This window comes from Phoenix dactylifera, unplaced genomic scaffold (assembly GCF_009389715.1).
Source record: "Phoenix dactylifera cultivar Barhee BC4 unplaced genomic scaffold, palm_55x_up_171113_PBpolish2nd_filt_p 000261F, whole genome shotgun sequence".
NCBI classification, from domain to species: Eukaryota; Viridiplantae; Streptophyta; class Magnoliopsida; order Arecales; family Arecaceae; genus Phoenix; species Phoenix dactylifera.
Genome location: NW_024067752.1, coordinates 242756 through 262042, shown reverse-complemented (window position 1 = coordinate 262042; position 19287 = coordinate 242756). Strand labels below are relative to the sequence as shown.

Sequence of the window (19287 nt, the reverse complement as noted above, 5' to 3'; positions counted from 1 at the left end):
AGCAAATCTACAAGAATCTTGTGCTACAACTATATTTGATCATAAGAAATAAGCAAAATTATGTAGGCATCTTACCACAACCTAACAAGTGCCTTATATATTGTTTTCCACACTTCCATTATGAATATATTATTTAGGTGATTAAAAGATCACAGGTGCTAGGGCGTGCTTACAATTGTAGGATGACATGGCGTTTATTCAAAGGAAAGAATATTATGGTACGCAATCCAAATAAGAGAGAGTAAAAAGTTTGAGATCTAGTTGCAGGTTAAAAAAAATAAGAATTGGACCACAAGAATAGAACTCAAAAAGAAGGAAACCTCTAAGCCAGAAATGCAAGGGAAGGAGAAGAAGAAAAAGGAGAAGTATAAGAAGGTTATGGTTGAGAGGAGGAAAAAATTGCTTGCATAAATACCAGCAAGAAGAAAGAAGAAGTAGGAGACAAAGAAATAAAAGGAATAAAAAAAAAGATGATAAGAACAAGATCACAAAAAGAATTGAAAAATGGAATGGCACTTTTTAATGCTAGAGTTAACTGGGCAGATAGGAGATGTAGTTACTAAGATGTGTTCAACAAACTAAACATGACAACCAAAAGCAGAAATTAATGCTAAACAAATCATGTTTCAAATTACTACTCATATTTTGCAATCTTAATCTGGGTAAACATCCAGGAATCAACCCACCAAGACAACAGCATCATTTCTCTAGATTTTCCATTCCTGAGGCATTTTAATGAGATTTTCTTCAACGGAAGAAGAATATCTTCCAAAATGGCAATAGCAAGCATCAATTTTTGCTTTCCTTCGGGGAAGAGCATCAGCAACAACACCGCATGCAATCAAAAACAAATTCAAAAGGATAGAGGATTCTGCGATTTCGTTGACAGCAGATCTAACTGATTGCAACAGAGAGGAATTATGTTCCCCTCTTTCTCTCATGTTCTATCAAAATTCCCTTCCAGGGCATGCATTGCATTGAGAGCCTACTAAATAAACAAATCAGATATGAACTGAACGGATCTGACAAAATAAAACAACCGCAAACCCTAAATTCCAAATTCAAGGTTTCATTCATTAGAAGATGCACATCAACGGCGACAGAGTATACAAATCAAAAATATCCGTACACATCATAACATCAAAAGCAACGAGAAGTTTTTTCCCCCTAGAAATCGAAATCTAAAACAGTAACTGAAATCAAGAAAGGGAAGGAAAGCCAAGCCTGCAAGAAATCAGGACTTATGTTCGTTCTACCTCTATGCTCCTCAGCAGGTGGGATCTGCGCGCCTGGCAATCGATCAATCCTGCCTCTTGAGCTTCTCGACACGCTGGTTGAGCTGATCGAGGCGGACGATGAGGTTGGTGACGGAGAAGAGAAACCAGTAGAGGAGGAGCGCGGCGGCGATGAGGAGGGCGTTGCGCTGGCTCTTCATGATGGACTTCTGGTGGCGGAGGTGCTCGGCAGGTGTGCAGGCGTGCTCCTGATCGCAAGTCGGCCGGGTCTCGTACTTCCAGTAGATATCCATCAGGAGGAAGAGACAGAAGGGAACCAACGAGAGCAGCGGCTTCAGCGCACTCCGCACCACCGCCACCATCCCCCGCCGAAGCGCATCCAGCCCCGGGAGGGTCAGGAACAGCAGCATGATCGCCTCTGCCCCCGCCGCGTACCCCAGCACCACCCACTCCAAAGCCATCTCCGGCGATTACGACGGAACCCTAACCCTAACTCTCGATCGCCCTGCGACCAAAACCCTAACCTGGAAATGAGATCGGAGTTTTCTTTCCTTTTTCCCCCGTTCCCTGTCTTCTCTTTATTTCTCCACCTAGAAACCAGGGAAGGGCGTTGCCTTTAATGGCGCTGTGGTGGGTCAGACGGTCGACACGTCGCATACGGAGTGTTACAAGCGGTGCGGAAGTGGTTGTTCATCAGTTTCCGCATATATGTTCTATGCGAAGGGGAAATATCTGCCGTCCAAGCTCGAAGCCTCGAAATGTCGAAATCGGTTGGCAGACTCTTGAACTTTTATGCGGATGTCTGAATATGAGGATTCGAGGATGGAAGCAAAGCAGGAAGACACCGAGTTATTTGACTTTCATTTCGACTCGGTGCTTCCTTTCATCCTCAGCTGGCTGGAGCCCACAGAATTTGTGGCTCAAAGCCTGGGTATTCTTTTCGGAGTCTTGCGCCTATAGTTATTTAATTCCTTTGCACTGGTTTCTCCTTGCTTTCTCTATCGCTTTTGCTTCGTTGAGAAGGAAGGAATGAGACAACTTTGAAGCCCAGCAAAAATTATATCCTGCATTGCGCACCAGCATGGCGTGCACCAAGCCAATCATATCATCTCACTCTTGTAGACCAATCATCAAGATAAGAAGTTACACCCTATGCGAAAGTCCACCGTATCATCCGTGCACCATATCAATCAGATTTTTCATTTCTATAGGCTGCATATAGCTCATCTTGAATTGTCGAGCTCTCAAGTCATCACGAAATTAGGGTTGTTTCTACGATGCACAGGTGATGTGGTGTATATGGTATTTGATATAATTTGTCCATGGAGACAAGGGCGGTCTATAAGAAGGAGATGAGGCTATTAATATGGTGCATGGCCATATGGTATATGCAGTGGAGGGTATAATTTGCTTGGAGCTAGGGCGAAAATGAATCTAAACAGGTCTGAGGCTTGCCGGGCCGAATCGGCTTCACAACAGGATCATGATCCAGGTCCAGCCTTCGAAAGTAGGGTTGGGCCTAGAAATCAAGTCCAATTAAATTTCGAGCCGGATTTACATAACTACGCCTGTTTACGACTGATCTGAAGTCTGAGCCCAACACTAGACCCGATCCAAGCTTTTGATGCCAACTTAACCCTTCTATCAGTTCGCTTGTCCCCTCTCTTCCACCCTTCTCTAGTATGTTCAAGAATGGCTTAATACATTTGGGGGTCAAAGGTGAACAAGAGGCTTTTTTTTCTAAAGGAACCTTTTTTTCTTTCTGTTTTGTCTTTAAAATCTTTCATACGGTGGGCCTTCTTTAGATCATGGTCCTAGGCGACCGCCTGAGTCGCGTAAGAGTTGAGCCGGCTCTGAGTGTGGTGTTAGTAAAGCGGCTTCGACTGCCATCATGAAACCGAGTCTTATTACTAGGTGTTGGGCTGTGGGCGAGTGAGAGTAAAATAGAGAGAGAACGAGAAAAAGTGTGAAAGAAAAGAGAGAAGAAGAAAGGAAAGAGAAGCAGCGAAGGAAAGAAAGAAAGCATGACTTCGTGGGCGTTCCTCCTCCTTGAGGCGGGTACCGTCGAAATAGAACGATGCTCAAATAAAAGGCAAGAAAGAACAAAAAGAGAGAAAGACAATTGCTTAATACCTAAGTAAACCCTTGGCTTAAGACTGTTTTAAAGACCACATCTATATGGGACCCCGGTGGGGGCAATCCATGAACCTTCTAAACTTGCTGTCCTTCGATGCCCTCCTAATAACATGATACTCATGCCATCTCAACCGACAAAGAAGTATCAGCCCTATCACCGGTGTTCATGTACTCGCCATCATACAAAGCGCTGAAAGCAAACGTCCCGTCCCACTCGAGCCACCCAGCCGGATCAATCAGGCAATCCAACCGTATCTTTATGGCACGTCCCCTACCTGAAATTTCCGGGCAGAGTCGCAGCAAACGTCGCGTAGTTATAACTTTTTTTTTATAAAAATATAAATTATATCATCATAATACCATAACCAAAAAGCAAAAAAATCATGGAGATGGTACTACGGTAAAAATGAGGATCCAGATTCGAAACGTATGGACGTCGATTAAATGCGAAAACCGGATGCCCTCCGTCTGATTTGCCTCCAAGCGTCCGACCTTGGCATCCCTGACCTCAGAGCTCGAAGCCCTGCGGCCTTGCGGCCCCTGGTCTCGGTCAAGCCAACCCCGATCGACCTCAACCCCAAGGAAGATCCGGTCAAAGGACGAAGCAAACTCCTTCATTCCGTCGGGAACCAAGCCCCTCTCCTCCTCATACGGGACCTAATCCCGTGATCTCCGTCTGAACGACTGTCAGCAATTAATGCGCATGGCCTCCACAGATCTCCGACTTACTCAACAATTAAAGCGCATGGCCTCTACGGATCTCTGGCTTACTCAAAATCTTAGACCCTCCACGGCAATCAGTTGACTCACTCAACTACGTCTGGTCACCCACAACGACTCATCGACTCCGGTCTAGCCCTCCACGGCAATGCATTAATTCACATGATCGTGCTCAATCATGACGGTAACTCATTTAATTCGTCCGATCACATCACAGGTAACCCTTTACCCTTCCTATAAAAGGGAAACCTCTTCCTCTTTAAAGAGGATTCTTCTTCTTGATTCTGGTTTTTAGACTCTGATATACAGCTTATCTTTCTTTCTCCACTAAAGCCCCCCTTTGACTTAAGCATCGGAGAGCCGGCGCCGGAAACCCCGGCCACCGGCTTTTTGCAGGTCCCTCAGAGGACGCAGCCCACCGACGTACCACAAGCACCGGAGCTCCTCCTTCTCGCCCAGTGGTCACCCCTAGGTCCAATTTCCAGCAACAATCATAATCCAATCAAAATATGCATATATAATGTAAGATTAGTAAACAATATAGCAATAGTCTAAAAAATATTATATCAAATTATATATTTATTTTTCATTCGAAACACCATTTCACAAAATTTATAAATCACATATAAATTGATTAACAATTTTTTTATGTAAAAATAATATTATATAAATAAAAAATTTAGAAAAGGCAGACCATTACTTAATCTCAACTAATACAATCCAACTAATAGATCCAATGAATCTCAAAAATTATTATTAAAGTCTAATATTCCAAAATTATATATTTTATTAAAATTTTATCATAATTATTTTAAAAATAAAAACTCTAAATTCCAACACCCACAAAACTGACCAAGCAGGAGTGCCTGATATCCGTATGGGTCCAATCAAAATGATTTCATCGAATCATGTTCCAACTAAGGCACATATGGTTCAACAAAGATCAAGGATGATCAAAATCAATAATATTTGATAAAGGCCATGGTAGAAGCCAACACACCGCTCGACGATCTTGGATCAGAATTTTTTATGTAGGTTGATCCAGAAATTACTAAGAATCGTACTTACGTGGTTCAATCAATTATAGAGAAAGAAAGTTTAGAAAGAGAGAGAAAGTCTAGTAAAAAGAAAGAAAAAAAAAAGGGAGAGAGAAGAATAAGGCCTGCCTCGGTTCAGCGAGGTGGTCTGGTGGCTTCTTTCGGTGACAAATTGAGAAGGAAGATCGGAGGAGAAGCTTGGGAATCAAAAACTTGGTGAATTCAAAGGAGGAGGAAGGGTCTTTAAACAGACCAAGGTAGGTTCGGAACGAGCCCTGCACCGGGGCTTGAGGTCCGACGCCGCCGTGACCACCGAATCGTGAATGGTTATCCCGGTGTCGTCGTCCGGGTTGGATCTCCCCAAAGCCATCACCGTGTTCGACTGGCCCCTCTCATCGGCTTCCTCACGTAAATGCTGCACTTCTGGAAGACTTCAGGGGCGTCGCCGACGATGAAGTCGACCGTGCCGTGGATGTCGCAGTTGCGGTAGAAATGCCGCTCGGAGGGCACGTACGACAGCGGGTCCTTCAAGACCGAGCGGTCTGAGCTTGATCGGAATGCAACTCCCTGGTGCTTCCGCGGCCCAGCCGTGTTCCGGAAGGTCATGTCTCGAGCAATGAAGCCATCGCCGGAGACAGCTGAAACCACGAGAAGCATCAAATAAGCAAGCATGTACATGTGCTTGTGGTTGTAAATGATGTGACATGGTGTAAATTCTTTGATGGTCAACTTCGCTCAGTGCTTTAGCCCTTAATCCTGCAACCGAGAGATACAATTCATGATAACACGAAGCTAATAATATATTAGCTTCCAAATTCATCTTAGAATACATAGAAATCTAATTTCATTATCTCTTAAATGCATAATAATAATACACTTAATTAATCATGTTATATATATACCTATATACATAATAATAATACAAGGGAGTTCGTGGAATTTTAGTTTTCTTGAGACTTGCTAATTTTTCGGTCTGAAGAGATGAAAGAGATGATCCAATTGATGCGGAACTGAGTTATAGAAATGGATTTGATGAAGAGCTATAAAAAAGAAGTCACCAAAGGTTGCAGATTGGAACGTTGTGAAGCCATTTCGGAGGTTTTTACTACCAGTAATAATTCTATCTCCAGTTATCATTAGATTTTTCGTTGATGTTTCGACAGCCTCATAGTAGATGCCGGCTTCGACATGGATCACAAAATCTTGATGTGCACGTAAATGACAATGCACGACGATGAACCCTAATTCCTGCGATGAACTTTCCGGGAGAACCTTTTCCCCGACCAACAACTCAACTGATGCACTTTTGATCACCCTCCCCTTAACTTTGATTCCTCAATGCCAACTTCGATCGCACACTGAAGGAGCTACAGGGCTCAGTTCCATTAGTGGAGCTACAGAGGCGTGCAAAGGCCTCTAGAATTTGGGTGGAGGAAGATTCCTTAATGGTTGGGCAATGGATCACGAATCTACTAGTTTGTGCAACCTATGGAGCATTTGGTATATTGCTGTAAGCTAATCTGGGAGCCAGCATGATTTCAGGATTTTGGACTCATAGCCTTACACCCTAAGGTCAATATCTATGTAATGGCTGATCCCTGGGATGTTACTTTGAGATGCTGTAGTTTCTTGTGACTTGCTGCCTCCTTTCTTCAGAAATAATAATTAAAAAAAAACTGAAATGAAGAAGATGGATCTAGAGGATGCGCATCCACCCTCGTATCGCCTTGTTCCTCTAAAAAGTGGCCTGGGGATGCTTGCCTACCAGAGCTGTGCTAGGGCGGTCGGGGGTGAGGATCTCTGCAGCCTGTGTGTCTTGCCCGAGTGTGGAGGAGTCCATCTACCATGTCCTCATCGAGTGTCCGCGGGCCAGTCAGATATGGTGTGCTGCCTCAGCCCATCCTATCCGGTGGTAGAGGTGGACGTCTACTGAGGATTTCTTACGATTTTTTGGAGGCTTCGACATGGGGATCTGTGAGAGAGGAGAGGGGGACTCGTGCTGCCTATTTGGCCTACTACTGTTGGCTAGATAGGAATGCCTGAATCTTCGAGGGAGTTAGTTCTCACCCGAGAGCGGTGGCGACCAGAGCTCTCTTGCACGCGGTGGAGATCACCGGCACTATTGAGGTATCACCTTCTAGGTTGGCCAGGGACATCTGGGGCCCCCATTTTGCTCTTGCAGCGTCTAGAATTGTGCTTGTTTTCTGGATGCCCCCACTCCCTGGTTTCCTTAAGGTGAACTTCGATGATAGTGAGACCGAGGACAGGAGCAGCGGAGGTGTGGGATTCATCATTCGGGACCACGATGCCAGACTAGTTGCGGCAAAGGGCCGACGGATCTTTGACTCGTCAGTGGTGTGTGCCGAGCTTCGAGCTGCCTGAGACGGTGTCTCCTATGCACGATGGACACTGGGCGCGGACCGCATTATTTTTGAGGGGGATTCGGCATGGTGATCGAGTGGATTCGAGGTCGAGGACACATAGCTGAGGATCGGCCACTAATCCATGAGTTTTGTAGACTACTGGGGGAGTGCGACTCTCACCAGGCCACGCACATCTACAGGGAAGCAAACGGTGCTGCTGACTAGGTTGCTTCATTTGCGGCTTACCACTCTGGAGGCTTTGTATGGACGGATAGTGGGGCTGTGCCGGAAACTTTATATAGTTCTTTATTTTCTGATTTTGTTGGCCGCATCCACACTTGCTATATGTAAGCCACCATAGTACCAAAAGAAGAAGAAGATGATGATGGGTTGTGCCATTGTGTGCCTTTCCAAATCCTTTCGCCAACTATCCTCATTCCTTAGGCTTTCCTTTGTCTTCTCTTGTTGCACTCTTCGATAAACAAATTCTAAACATTCTCAAATCTTCATTGGACATATTCATAAATCGAAGCAAGCAGAAATTTAAAAGATAAATCACTGATTTTGTTTCTTTTTTTTTCGCTAAGGAGATCAAAGCCTATGGAATTATATTGCCACGATGGTCAAAAAGGAAACTGTTTTTAGCCAAGGAGCTCCAAATGGAAATCCAATTAGCCGGCTGATCCAGCTTCCCACTAAACATTAGCTACGTGAACGTCAAAATAGAGCTCAAAGCATACAAAATATCATGCAAGAAAAGGTTGAAACCTTGAGGGAGCTAGATTATTTAATCCAAGTCACCACTATAACGGAGTCAGCAAAGGACTTCGATTACAGCCAACGAGTAGGTTTGTTGGTTCCCTCACAAATATGAAAGACCAAGCGTACTAGAAATAAGAGTTCAAAAGAAGCAAAACATCATGCAGCAAGAAGATGGAACCAGAGGATGAGATTGATTGCTCAATCCAAGTCCCAAAAGTGGGTGCGACGAAGTCTTCTTCAGCTCAATCCCAAGCTGCTAGCAATGTAGCTTAACAATCCGAAGTGGGTGCCATCTCTTGCTTTGGAACATTCAGATTTTGATTAATAACAATATAATCTTTCAAACCAAGTACATGTTTAGAGAGACTAACAGAGCCACAGACTGTATGCCTTCTTATGTAGCCAATCATTTTAGAAGCAGCCTACGAGTTAAAAAAAAAAATTGCCCGAACTTGTTATTTTCAAATCTTACCAGATATATCCATACTAAAACAATATAAATCATCGATGCTAAATCCTATGCATATAATGAATCCAATATGATCATGAATGATATACCCAGCTCCACTGCACCTTGCTATATATAAATTTTAACCCAATCCACTGCTCTATTTGCCCCGTAATATATTACCTTATGAGATATCCCTAATCAAAGGAGGACAAGTGCAAAAATCGAAATCAAATTTCAAATAGAAATGCGCATGAAATTTTACAACTACATCAACACAAGAACCATCGAAATACATCTTATTGTTCATCATCCGTACGCTGTTTCATTATAATTTATAATTTATGACACACAAGTTTTTTTTTCTAACAAGCATTCATCTAGCTTTTTATTAGACAAAGACAAAGGCGACGAGATTGGGAAGGAGATTTGATCAGAGCTTGCTGGAGACGGCGATGGTCCTGGGCTTGGGCTTGGCGGGGAGGTGCTCCTTGGGGACGACGATGGTGAGGACGCCGTTCTCGACGTGGGCCTTGATTTGGTCGGTCCTCACGTTGTCCGGCAGCGCGAATTCCCTGTAGATCTCCCCCTTCCCCCTCTCGGCGACGTGCCACACTGCGTCCCTGGGCTTCTCCTCCTTCGCCGCCGCCGGCGGCGGCCCCTCCCCCTTGATGCTGAGGACGTTCCCCTCCTCGAGCTGGACCTTGATGTCCTCCTTCCCGTACCCTACATCATCCAGATCTCCAATAGCCCCAGAAAAAGAGAACCAGAGAAGAAAGAAGGAGAAGAGAAGGAGTTTGTTTACCTGGGACGTTGACCTTGAGGACGTGCGAGGAGGGGGTTTCGAGCCAGTCCACGGCGGCGGCCAACGATCCGGGCCATTCGCGGAAGATCGCCGGGCTCCAGAAGAGCCGCCGGAAGGGCTCGCCGAAGAACGAATCCCCCATTTCCTTCGTCTTCTTCTTTTTTTCTTCTTTCTATCGGGCGTGGATTTGTTTCGATTTTTATAGGGGTGGAGTAGTTTAATTGGAGGCTGAGGATGGAGGATTTGATTGATAGAATTAGGGGTGGAAACGATGATTCCAGAAGAAGAGGCGAAATGGCAGAACCTTCCGGAATCTATCTCTATCTTATCACTGCCATAACAAGTAGTAATATGGTAAGTTAAACAAACCAAGCTTGAGTTACTTAAATTAATTTTAAATCAAGACAAAATAAAAGAGAACCATCTAGATTAAATTTGCCTAGATCTAGTCGAGTATATATAGTTTAAATGATAGCTCAAGATTCAAATGAGACTTGAACCTTATTTGAATCTGAATCTATAGAAAAGCTTGAATTAATCGATCAGTTGGCAATCCAAGTTGAGGCCGGTTTGGATATTTCTATAAGAATATTCTAGAAATCTATCTTAAAAAGCTATCCTAATTTTAGCTTACAAGGCTATTGATTTGTAGGATGGAAAAAGAAAAATAAAAAATCTGGAGAGGATTTTGTTGTTCCTCTCGCATGATCAGGTTGCTGGAGTTTTTTAATTTAAATGAGCTAAATTATTTGATTTGGAAAATCCAATCTAATTCTGCTAGATTTCTCAAATAGATTCTTGATTTTTGCTTAATGAGCAAGAAAAATATATGATAGAGCAACAATCCTTCATCTTCACCCATCTCATCACCTATCACCACCTTAACCCACCAGCTCCAAAATGGCCTCAATGCCGGCAAAGCCCATCATTCTTCAGCATTCTTTTTGCCCCATCACATCCCACCTTTTTTTTGTATGACTAGGATTCTTTGGGGTGTGGCTGGTGCACTGTAGAATGTTGTGCATCCTTGAATGGCTACCATGAAAAAAATGAACGACCATCAAATAACACATACTATGTATGACATGACACACGCTTATAGACTGTCTTGTTTGATGGCAGCCATCTAAGACTACACAGCATTATGCAATGCTATGTGTGCACTGTGGAGGATCCTTACTCCTCTTTGTAACCTTTTTCACCTTCTTGCCCCGTCGAGGCCTACTCGCCTATTTTGAAGCCCGGAACAAAGTCCATGATCTAAAGGGAGAAACGTATGTCAGGTTAAGCGGATTGCACTAATACTTATGTCATTGTTGAGTCTGGCGTATCATCTCCTCCCGCACATTGTTGTGACCTCCTTCCCTAGTTGCAACAGCCTCTGTTACCCAACCAACCAGGTTAACAACTTCTGTTTTCCTATGTTTATCTGAACCGTTTTGTATCACTTATATATTGGTACTGTAGATGACCACGGGAATACAATCGAATATCTTTTCCCTCTCTGAAACGTCTTATTCTTTCTCTAAAACTCTTTTCCTATCGTCTCTTCTCAACCTGGGTTCAAGTCTTTACATGGTATCAAAGCTACCATAGACAAACGTCAAGATGTCGATCTCTAGGCAATCGTCTTCCCAATCCTCTCCTGACAATATCGTCTCTACCTATCCTATCTTCACGGCGATACCTCACACTCACGGTAAAACTCACCCGTAACAACTTTCTTCTCTAGAAGGCTCAACTGGTCCCATACTTCCGGGGTCAGGACGTGTTTGGTTTTCTTGATGGATCTATCAGAGCTCCATCTCCTTGGCTACTGTCTTCTTCAACTGATGAAGTGGAGAGTACACGAGTGCCCAATCCCGCTTATCATCAGTGGGTTAAACAGGATCAACTCATCCTCAGCCCTCATGTCTTCTCTTTCTAAGGGTATCCTGGCTCTGATCATTGGCTATACCACTTCCCATGAAGTCTGGCAAGCTTTGGAGAAGAGCTTTGCCTCACATTCCCGTGCACGTGCACGGGTGGTGCAATTATGGCAAGTCTGAAGAAAAGTAACCTCTCTATTGCTGAGTACTTTGTAAAGTTAAAGAAGCTTTCCGATGAACTTGCCTCTGCCGGCCATTCCTTAAGTAATGTTGATATTGAAAGCTACTTGCTTGCCGGTCTTGGATCCGATTATAATCCTTTTGTTACAATGGTTACTACTCGACTTGATTCTCTTTCTCTTGAGGAACTTTACTGTCATCTCCTCACCCATGAGTCATGTCTTACACACAACAATCAGCCTTTCTCTCTCGCTGATATTACTGACCCTTCGGCGAATGTGGCCACCCGGAATTCTTCCACTCTGTTTCGTAGTCATGGACAAGGTAACCGTGACACTACCTCCTCCTATCGTTTTCGGGGGCGCGGAAGCAATCGTGGACATGGTGGTCGCTATTCACAGACCTCCCAGTGGGTACCCAGGGTCTCATACCCCTCCTCGTCCTGTTTGTCAAATATGTAATAAAACAGGACATAGTGTCTTGCAGTGTTATCGTTGTTTTGATCCTTTCTTGCAAGACACATCTAGCACTCCTGGTACCTTTTAGCACTCAGCCCATGCTATGGTGGCTGCTTCTAATGTCTCTCATCCCCATGACTGGCATCCGGACACTGGTGCAACCCATCATCTAACTGCGGACGTCAACAATCTTACACTTCAGAACGAGGAGTACTCCGGCAATAATCATATTCAAGTCGGCAATGGTGCAGGTTTGCATATCTCCCGTGTTGGCTCTTCCACCATTTCCACCTCCCGAACCTCTTTTCTTCTTGACCAACTTTTCTTAGTCCCTGATATTCAAACGAACCTTTTATCTGTTCAGCGATTTGCTCGTGATAATAATGTTTACTTTGAATTTCATGCTTCCCATTTCGTGATTAAGGATTACTTGGGGAACACCTTGCATCGCGGCCCTCTGCGTGATGGTCTCTACTGCCTCTCCCTTCCATCCTATCGTACTCTGAAATTGGCGTTCACTGGTGTCCGCGTCTCCATCCATGGCTGGCATCGCCGACTCGGTCATACTGCCTACCCCATCGTTCGTCAGGTTCAAGTCTTTACAGTCATCATGGAGAGTTGGAGAACCTTTTAGTGAGAAATTTAGGGATGCCAATGGAGGACTTAAAAGCCAACATGGGCCTGAAAAATTCAAGCCTAAAGTGGTCCGGGCCTGACTTAATTTAAAATGTTTGGTAACATAAATTAAGTCCTCGTTGAGCATAGTCCAACCCAATGATAGATGATGGATTTAGCTTATTTCTTAATTGTAAAAAAGGGTGCCAGTTGTGAAGGTATTCATAGAATTTATAAAAGTGTGCACATAAATAGTAGATTTGCAAGAATATTTATATAATTTTGGATATTTAGAAGTGTTTATATACAAAATAATTTTTATAAATAATATATATATATATATATATATATATATATATTTCTTCTTTTTACCATGTTGTTTTTATTTTTAAAATAAACAAATAAATAAAAAAAGAGGAATGATCCTCTCTTTCTATGGTGCGAACCATGGTTGAAATAGTTGAAAGGGTGTCAGCCCCACTACGCCCACTTTATTCTCCCTCTGGAGAGATGGATCAGCTGAATAATTGCACGCAGGAGAGCTGGATATACTGAAGATACACTCGCTTTATTTCCACCATGCACATCCCTTTAAAGCATTCAATGGTGGCATGCCACTTTCCAGAGGAGTACCAGTATTAAAAACTCAAAAGCCACTTTTAAATCTCAAATCTCAAATCTCTAGTGATTTGATGGTGGCAATCCAAATTGTTTCTAAAACAGATCTCAATTCTCCAAGATACTCTATGGACGTAAGATGGTGGATGCATGCATGCAAGAGAGAGAGAGAGAGAAGATTTCTTCTTCGGACTTCCCAAATACCATCCCTGTCTTTGATCCAAAACATCCTGTTGAACAAAACTTGCGGACTTGACCTTCACTGTCTTTAGTTTTGGTTTGCGATATAAGCGAACGCTGCCCATGGAGTGCCTCAATGGGCCTGGATTAATGGCAAAAATCATAGCTATTCACCACAAACTTCTAAAGGTACGTGGCTGTTGGCCTTTTGGAATTGGTGAACCCAATCCCTTAGGGTTCTTGTACGTCCTTCTTACGGCAGCTCACCCATGTTGGGCATGGAAGCAGCCAGTTAAATCAGAAGAAATAAGATAACTAAAAGCATGAGGCACCACTGCACAAGTATTTCAGATGAAACCTCCGGCATAGTGGGCAGCGAATGAAGCCACTCAGTCAGCCACACAGTTCGCTTTTTTGTAGACATGTGCCGCTCCATACAGACCACACTCGGTTAATATATCCTCTTTATTGCTTGGTATCTGTGGGCATTGCTGATTTGATACGTTGGCCAGTTCCTTTAACTTCAAAATTTTCCAACAGAGAAATCAAGCTGTTAGAATAGTGAATGTCCATGCATTTAATCTTGATACTGTAGCTTGAGATTGTTTGCCCAAGGAGTAGTATTATTTGGGGATACATTCAAAACCATCTCCTACGAAAATTCTGTCCTAGGCAAGGTAGAAATGGCTCACTTGAGTTAATATCTTTCTCCTTGATAAAGGACTAAGGGGAGAGGAGTGGCAAGGGAAGCAATGGTGGAATATTGATGGCGAGGTTGAGCATACGTACACTGGCAAGTAGACTAGATTTAGCCCCACCCATCATTCTGCAAAAGCTATGCTTTTGGTTCACTTTATCTTTTTCTCTTTCTTGTTGCAAACTGATTAGTCCATTGAGATTCACCTTTGGAGAAAATGCTTTGTTAAAAGCCATACTTTAGTAGTGCGTAAATTATAAAACACTCTCATTCCAATCCACTTGTTCCGTATTTCTTTATGAAATGTAGCTCACTATGGGTACATGAATGTAAGTAACAATATAAATGAGAATTTTAATAATTAATATATCATGCTCATTTTATCAAAAAAAAAAAGAAAAAGAACCTGGGTTTGATGGCTGAAGTGTATCAACTAAAATATCCACCAACTTTTTCCCATGGAATGCATTACTATTACCTTACGTAGCTTATACTTTTAACACATTGTTTAGTAGTAGACCAATTATTTAAGCTAGGGAACATTCACATAGAAGAAGATTTGCAGTCTTCTGGATTTTATCTTCCTGTAAACAGGTTTTTTTGTAGGAGAGAACTAAATCGGTTTTCACCGTCTACCATTACATGGTGCGAAATAGTGCTGTTGCCACAATCTGAAATTCTTATTTAAGGGCTTATTCCAATATCGAAGTATCTTGAACTGTTCGATCGGCTCTTGAGCTGTAGATCAATTAAGATATGTTTTTTTTTTTTTTTGATGGTATATGCTAGTTAGTTATCATTGAACTTTGATTGCTTTCTCTAAACTATTTTATCTTCATGCACTTGCCATCTTGTCTACTGCTAGATAGGGCCCATTGGATAATAACAACCATTCTTCTAAGTAAGATTCCATATAATTTTATTAATTAAGGGAGTTAGAATAATAGACAACTAATTAAGTTAATTTGTGTGTGTGTGTATATATATATATATATATATATATATATATATATATATATATATATATATATATATAAGAAAAGCATGCCCCACCCAAGAGACAACAACATATTCTCTGGAAGAGTTCCAATTAAAACCATGAATGAATATCTCTAGAAGGAACAACTATATGCAGCTTAATTATGACATCCCCGAAAGTGGGGTGGGTTTGGAAATATTATAAAAAGAACACCAACGAGCTTGAGCGAAGGAAAAAGAAGAAGAAGAAGAAGAAGTTGAGACAAAGGCCACCAAAACAATAGAGCAAAGTCACCGCATTTCCATTAGTATTTACCTGCAGTTGAAAAAAAAGAGAAAGAAATTGGCAAGGAATAACATTTCAGTTCTAGGATGGAAAAATAAACTTGAATAGAAGGATGAGTAAGAACCACTGTTTCCAGCTCGTCTAATGAAGGAGAGGAAGACAATAATGAGGGCGACTCCGGCCATGAGCCCAACGACAACAGCCAGAGTTTTCCCGGCCTCGCCACCTGAAATTTTTAAAAGAAAAGGAGTGCAATAATGGAGACCAGACCCCTTCGCATTAAACAAGTTACTGTCATCGATTCTGATACTGTGGAGAATAATCAATGAGATCTCCTAATCAAGTGTCACATTTGCACCATATGACAGGAGGAAAAAAAAGAAAGAAAAAGAAACCTTACAGGCCAAAAAGGTTGTAAAGCCATCCTTTCCATTTCTTTGCCTTTGATTTCGTTTGGGACAAACTACCACTTCTTGCTGTATCTTTAATATAAAAAAGAAGGAAAAGAAAAGAAATCATTGTTATGAGGACTTGGGGAGAGCACTGTTATTATACACTTGGGAGAAAAGTTGGTGGAACGTGGAACCGCAAGTTGGCCACCAAACTGGGTCGTATGTTCGTCCAAATGACTTAATATCCAGGCTTGTGATCGGTATTAGAAAGTATGGTAGCCTTTGAGTTGAACTTGATGAAGGGAGAGAGAGAGAGAGAGAGAGAGAGAGAGAGAGAGGGAGTGAGGGTATGAGATTGGGAGGTTTCTTAGCCATATTCATCCAATGTATTGCGTTCCTATATAGTAGGGCTCCACATATCTTGATCTAGGGAGTAATAGCAGCAAATTCTAGTGATCAACTTGTCAACTTTTAAACAATGGACCACTGAACCAGAGCCAGATTTTGTCAAGTTGTATGCATTCTTGTAGGCTTAGGGAGGAAGAAAAGCTAAAAGTTTGGTTCTACAAGCTTTTCCTCTCATATATATATATATACAATAATTAAAGGCACTTAGTTTAAGTAACCAAAAGGAAATCTTAAAAACCTAAACCTTTTTGCGACCAGGATACGTGCAGCTGAGGCTTTGCGTACCATTTACTCGCCTAAATAAACTACGGCAGTTCTTAGCTTGGTGCAATAATAACTTTAACTTGATCCCCTCTAAATATTGTGAAAAGACTCCCCATCCGCGTCATCTAAATTAATGTTATTGCTGAATCAAAACAGAGCCTTAATGCTGATGGAACTCAAACTAAATCATTTTTCTTCCTCCTCTTCTTTCCCCTTCAAAACTGAGCCCAAAGGTCATTTTTCTTTTCTTTCTTTATCGCTGGTTAATTTGAATGTGTGGATGAGGAAACACACTAAAATTGAAGGTACTATAATAACAAAATGTCCAAATAACCAGGACTGTTATAACACTATAAAGACGACAACTTCATGCAAAGGCTTGCACCTAAGTCTGAACGACTCAAACCGTCATGCTTCATGGTTTACCAACTTCTATGGGATCTAGTCAAAATAGTCTTGCAGATTATAGCGTGATATAAGCACAGAGTTAAGTTGTTTGAGGTTGACTTCTCAGTCGTCTTCGATCAAACAAAATATGGTCCACATCTAGCTCTAGCTTATTGCTATCAATTAATATTGCATATATTTATAGAGAAACTAACAGTGCAGCTGATTGGATGTCATCTTATGTGACAAACCACAAGAAATCTACATTATGGATTTCTGTGGCAGATCTTCCTACTCAGCTTTTTAATATTTTATTTTTTAATTCGGATGCATTGATACTCTGTTAATATAAATCATCTAATTTATCAAAAAAAAAATTCTTCCCAATAACTTAATTATAGACAAGAAATATTTCTAAATTTAGTCATTCAATAATCATCCTTAATTTAAAAGCCCATAATTCTTTTACGAAGTGGTCTCCTCCTAACAATAACCATCCCTTCCAAAGAGAGCCACAAATTATTCACTAAACCCATCTTGTCAAGTTGGCCATATTACAAAAAAAAAACAAAAAAACAAAAATTATACATCCAAATTAAAGATAAGATTAAACCTCAAACCGTACACACCTAAGCAGGTATTAGTTCGTTAATAATCTTAGCACGACGCTGCAAGAAGAATTCCTTAATTTAAATCCACACACAACCCAAAAGATATAGAAAAGAGAATGAGGAAAGAAGATGGTACGACCACCGCCGGTGACAGGAAAGACGCGTACCATGACCGTGTCTGGAGGAGTAGCCGCCATTGGACCAGCACTGGAGGTAGCACTTGCCGAGGTAAACGTCGGCGCCGACGGCGAGCCCGCATACGGCCTTGAGCTGCGCCACCGCCGACTCCACGCAGTCGGAGCACTCCTTGGAGCTGAGGTCGCCGACGCACTGCGCCATGGCCTGGACGTACCCCGCGCCGCCAACCCGGTACGACCCACCGGCTGGCGGCGCCGCCGTGAGGGAGCCGAGCGCGGCGTCGCGCATGCCAAGGACGTCGGAGGCGTACCCGCCGGGGGCGTCGCCGCCGCAGCGTTTGTAGAGGAGGCTGTTGTCAGGCTTGCCAATGAAGGAGTCGTTGTCGTAGCGGAGGAAACAGGAGCGGAGCTGGACGGCGGCGCCGGCGGCGCCGGGGCAGAGAGCGGAGAGTTGGGTGAGGGCGGAGCGGATGCAGGAGTCGCAGTTGGAGATGGGGAGGTCGGCGCGGCACTGGAAGAGGCCATAGGCAGGGGTGGCGGAGGAGGCGGAGGAGGAGGTGAAGTTGGCGTAGGTGGAAAACTCGGCGGCGTTGGCCAAGGAGGTGAGGAGGGACTCAACGTTCACCTGGTAAGGCGAGCCGGCGGTGTACTTCTGAGAGCAGCCGGCGTACACGAAGGAGTTGTAGTCATCTTTTCTTTTGGCGACGGAGTTGTAGTCATCTAAAGAGGAGATAAAAGGGAGGAAGAAGAGGGAGAGAAGGAAGAGAAGAGACAGTTTTGGCATTCTTTAATTTCTTATTGGTGTAAAGAGTGCTTGCTTGCTTTGTGTTTTTTTGTGGAAGAGGGTGTGTTAGTGTCTGGGGGAGAAGAAGAAGGAGAAGAGAAGAGGGGAGAGGCTACTTGTAGAGAAGGAGACCAGGAGAGGAATGATGAGGTAGTGATTGTGGTGGGAAATTAAACATTCGAGTAGAGAAGGGCTAACTAGTGCATGGGCATTTTCTTCCAAGTTTTGGGACGGTGGAAAAGGTGGCAAGTGAGCAAAGTTGGAGTTGCTTGGCTTTCAAGAAGACTCAAATGTGCAGTCACCTTTTTGTACATAGATTATTCGATGGGTTGTTCCCGGTCAAGCACTTGACCAAGTTTTATCGAGAGAGGCCCGGCTAGGGTTGGAAAGGGATTTGGACGGTCTGAAAGAGTTCAAATCAGATTTAAGCTTAAATTTTTTTTGGACCGAGCTCGGATATGTCACTTACCCGGTCGGGACCCGGCCCGAGCCCAAATAAGGTTTGAAACATAGCCCGAATTTAGGTTCAAATTAATTTGTTTTTTATGTTGTTATTTAAAGAAAATAATGAAAAAGTAAAGGATAAGTTAAAATAAGTTTAGTTGAGAATAATATATAATTCATCATTTATTTGTATTATAGGAGAGAATCTAATTTTTAACTAACTTATTTTTTTGTAAAGCAATATTATGAAATATTAAACATCAATCAAGTTCGAGCTAGATGTATTTTGGCCCAAATGGACAATTCGAGCGAGGCTTGGGCTTAGATTATCTAAAAATTTTTGAGCCTAAGTCTGATCGAAAGCTTGAAAAAAAATATTTTGACCAAGTTTGGATAGGGGCATAGCCTGATCAGACCCACTTCCAGCCCCAGCCATAAAGTAGTGAGGACAACAGGCATGCATAGAAAGAAGAT

The 19287-nt window shown here is 42.7% G+C and overlaps 5 protein-coding genes and 1 non-coding gene across 6 annotated transcripts; 2 read left to right on the top strand and 4 right to left on the bottom strand.

The window, feature by feature from the left end:
* Positions 1-1031: 1031 nt before the first annotated feature.
* On the bottom strand, positions 1032-1835 carry LOC103717341. The gene has a single exon (XM_008805678.4). The coding sequence runs from the start codon at positions 1694-1696 to the stop codon at positions 1301-1303; it is 396 nt and encodes a 131-aa protein (XP_008803900.1). The 5' UTR covers positions 1697-1835; the 3' UTR covers positions 1032-1300.
* A 3662-nt stretch (positions 1836-5497) lies between these two features.
* On the bottom strand, positions 5498-5806 carry LOC103717355 (probable pectinesterase/pectinesterase inhibitor 6). The gene has a single exon (XM_008805695.1). It carries the CDS (start codon positions 5804-5806, stop codon positions 5498-5500), a length of 309 nt encoding a protein of 102 aa, XP_008803917.1.
* A 3111-nt stretch (positions 5807-8917) lies between these two features.
* LOC103717340 (16.0 kDa heat shock protein, peroxisomal) lies at positions 8918-9826 on the bottom strand. Its single transcript, XM_008805677.2, has 2 exons — positions 9507-9826; positions 8918-9427 (listed from the first exon to the last, which is right to left on the bottom strand). Exons 1-2 carry the CDS (start codon positions 9646-9648, stop codon positions 9135-9137), a joined length of 435 nt encoding a protein of 144 aa, XP_008803899.1. The 5' UTR covers positions 9649-9826; the 3' UTR covers positions 8918-9134.
* A 1715-nt stretch (positions 9827-11541) lies between these two features.
* Positions 11542-12015, top strand: LOC108511659. Its single transcript, XM_017845236.1, has one exon. The coding sequence runs from the start codon at positions 11542-11544 to the stop codon at positions 12013-12015; it is 474 nt and encodes a 157-aa protein (XP_017700725.1).
* LOC113463401 lies at positions 11631-11770 on the top strand. Its single transcript, XR_003387556.1, has one exon. It is a non-coding gene; the product is annotated as a small nucleolar RNA Z247 (small nucleolar RNA).
* Positions 12016-15181: 3166 nt separating the features above from the next.
* LOC103717339 (plasmodesmata-located protein 6) lies at positions 15182-18641 on the bottom strand. Its single transcript, XM_039117697.1, has 3 exons — positions 17616-18641; positions 15511-15612; positions 15182-15416 (listed from the first exon to the last, which is right to left on the bottom strand). The coding sequence occupies exons 1-3, from the start codon at positions 18367-18369 to the stop codon at positions 15406-15408; spliced, it is 867 nt and encodes a 288-aa protein (XP_038973625.1). The 5' UTR covers positions 18370-18641; the 3' UTR covers positions 15182-15405.
* Positions 18642-19287: the final 646 nt, after the last annotated feature.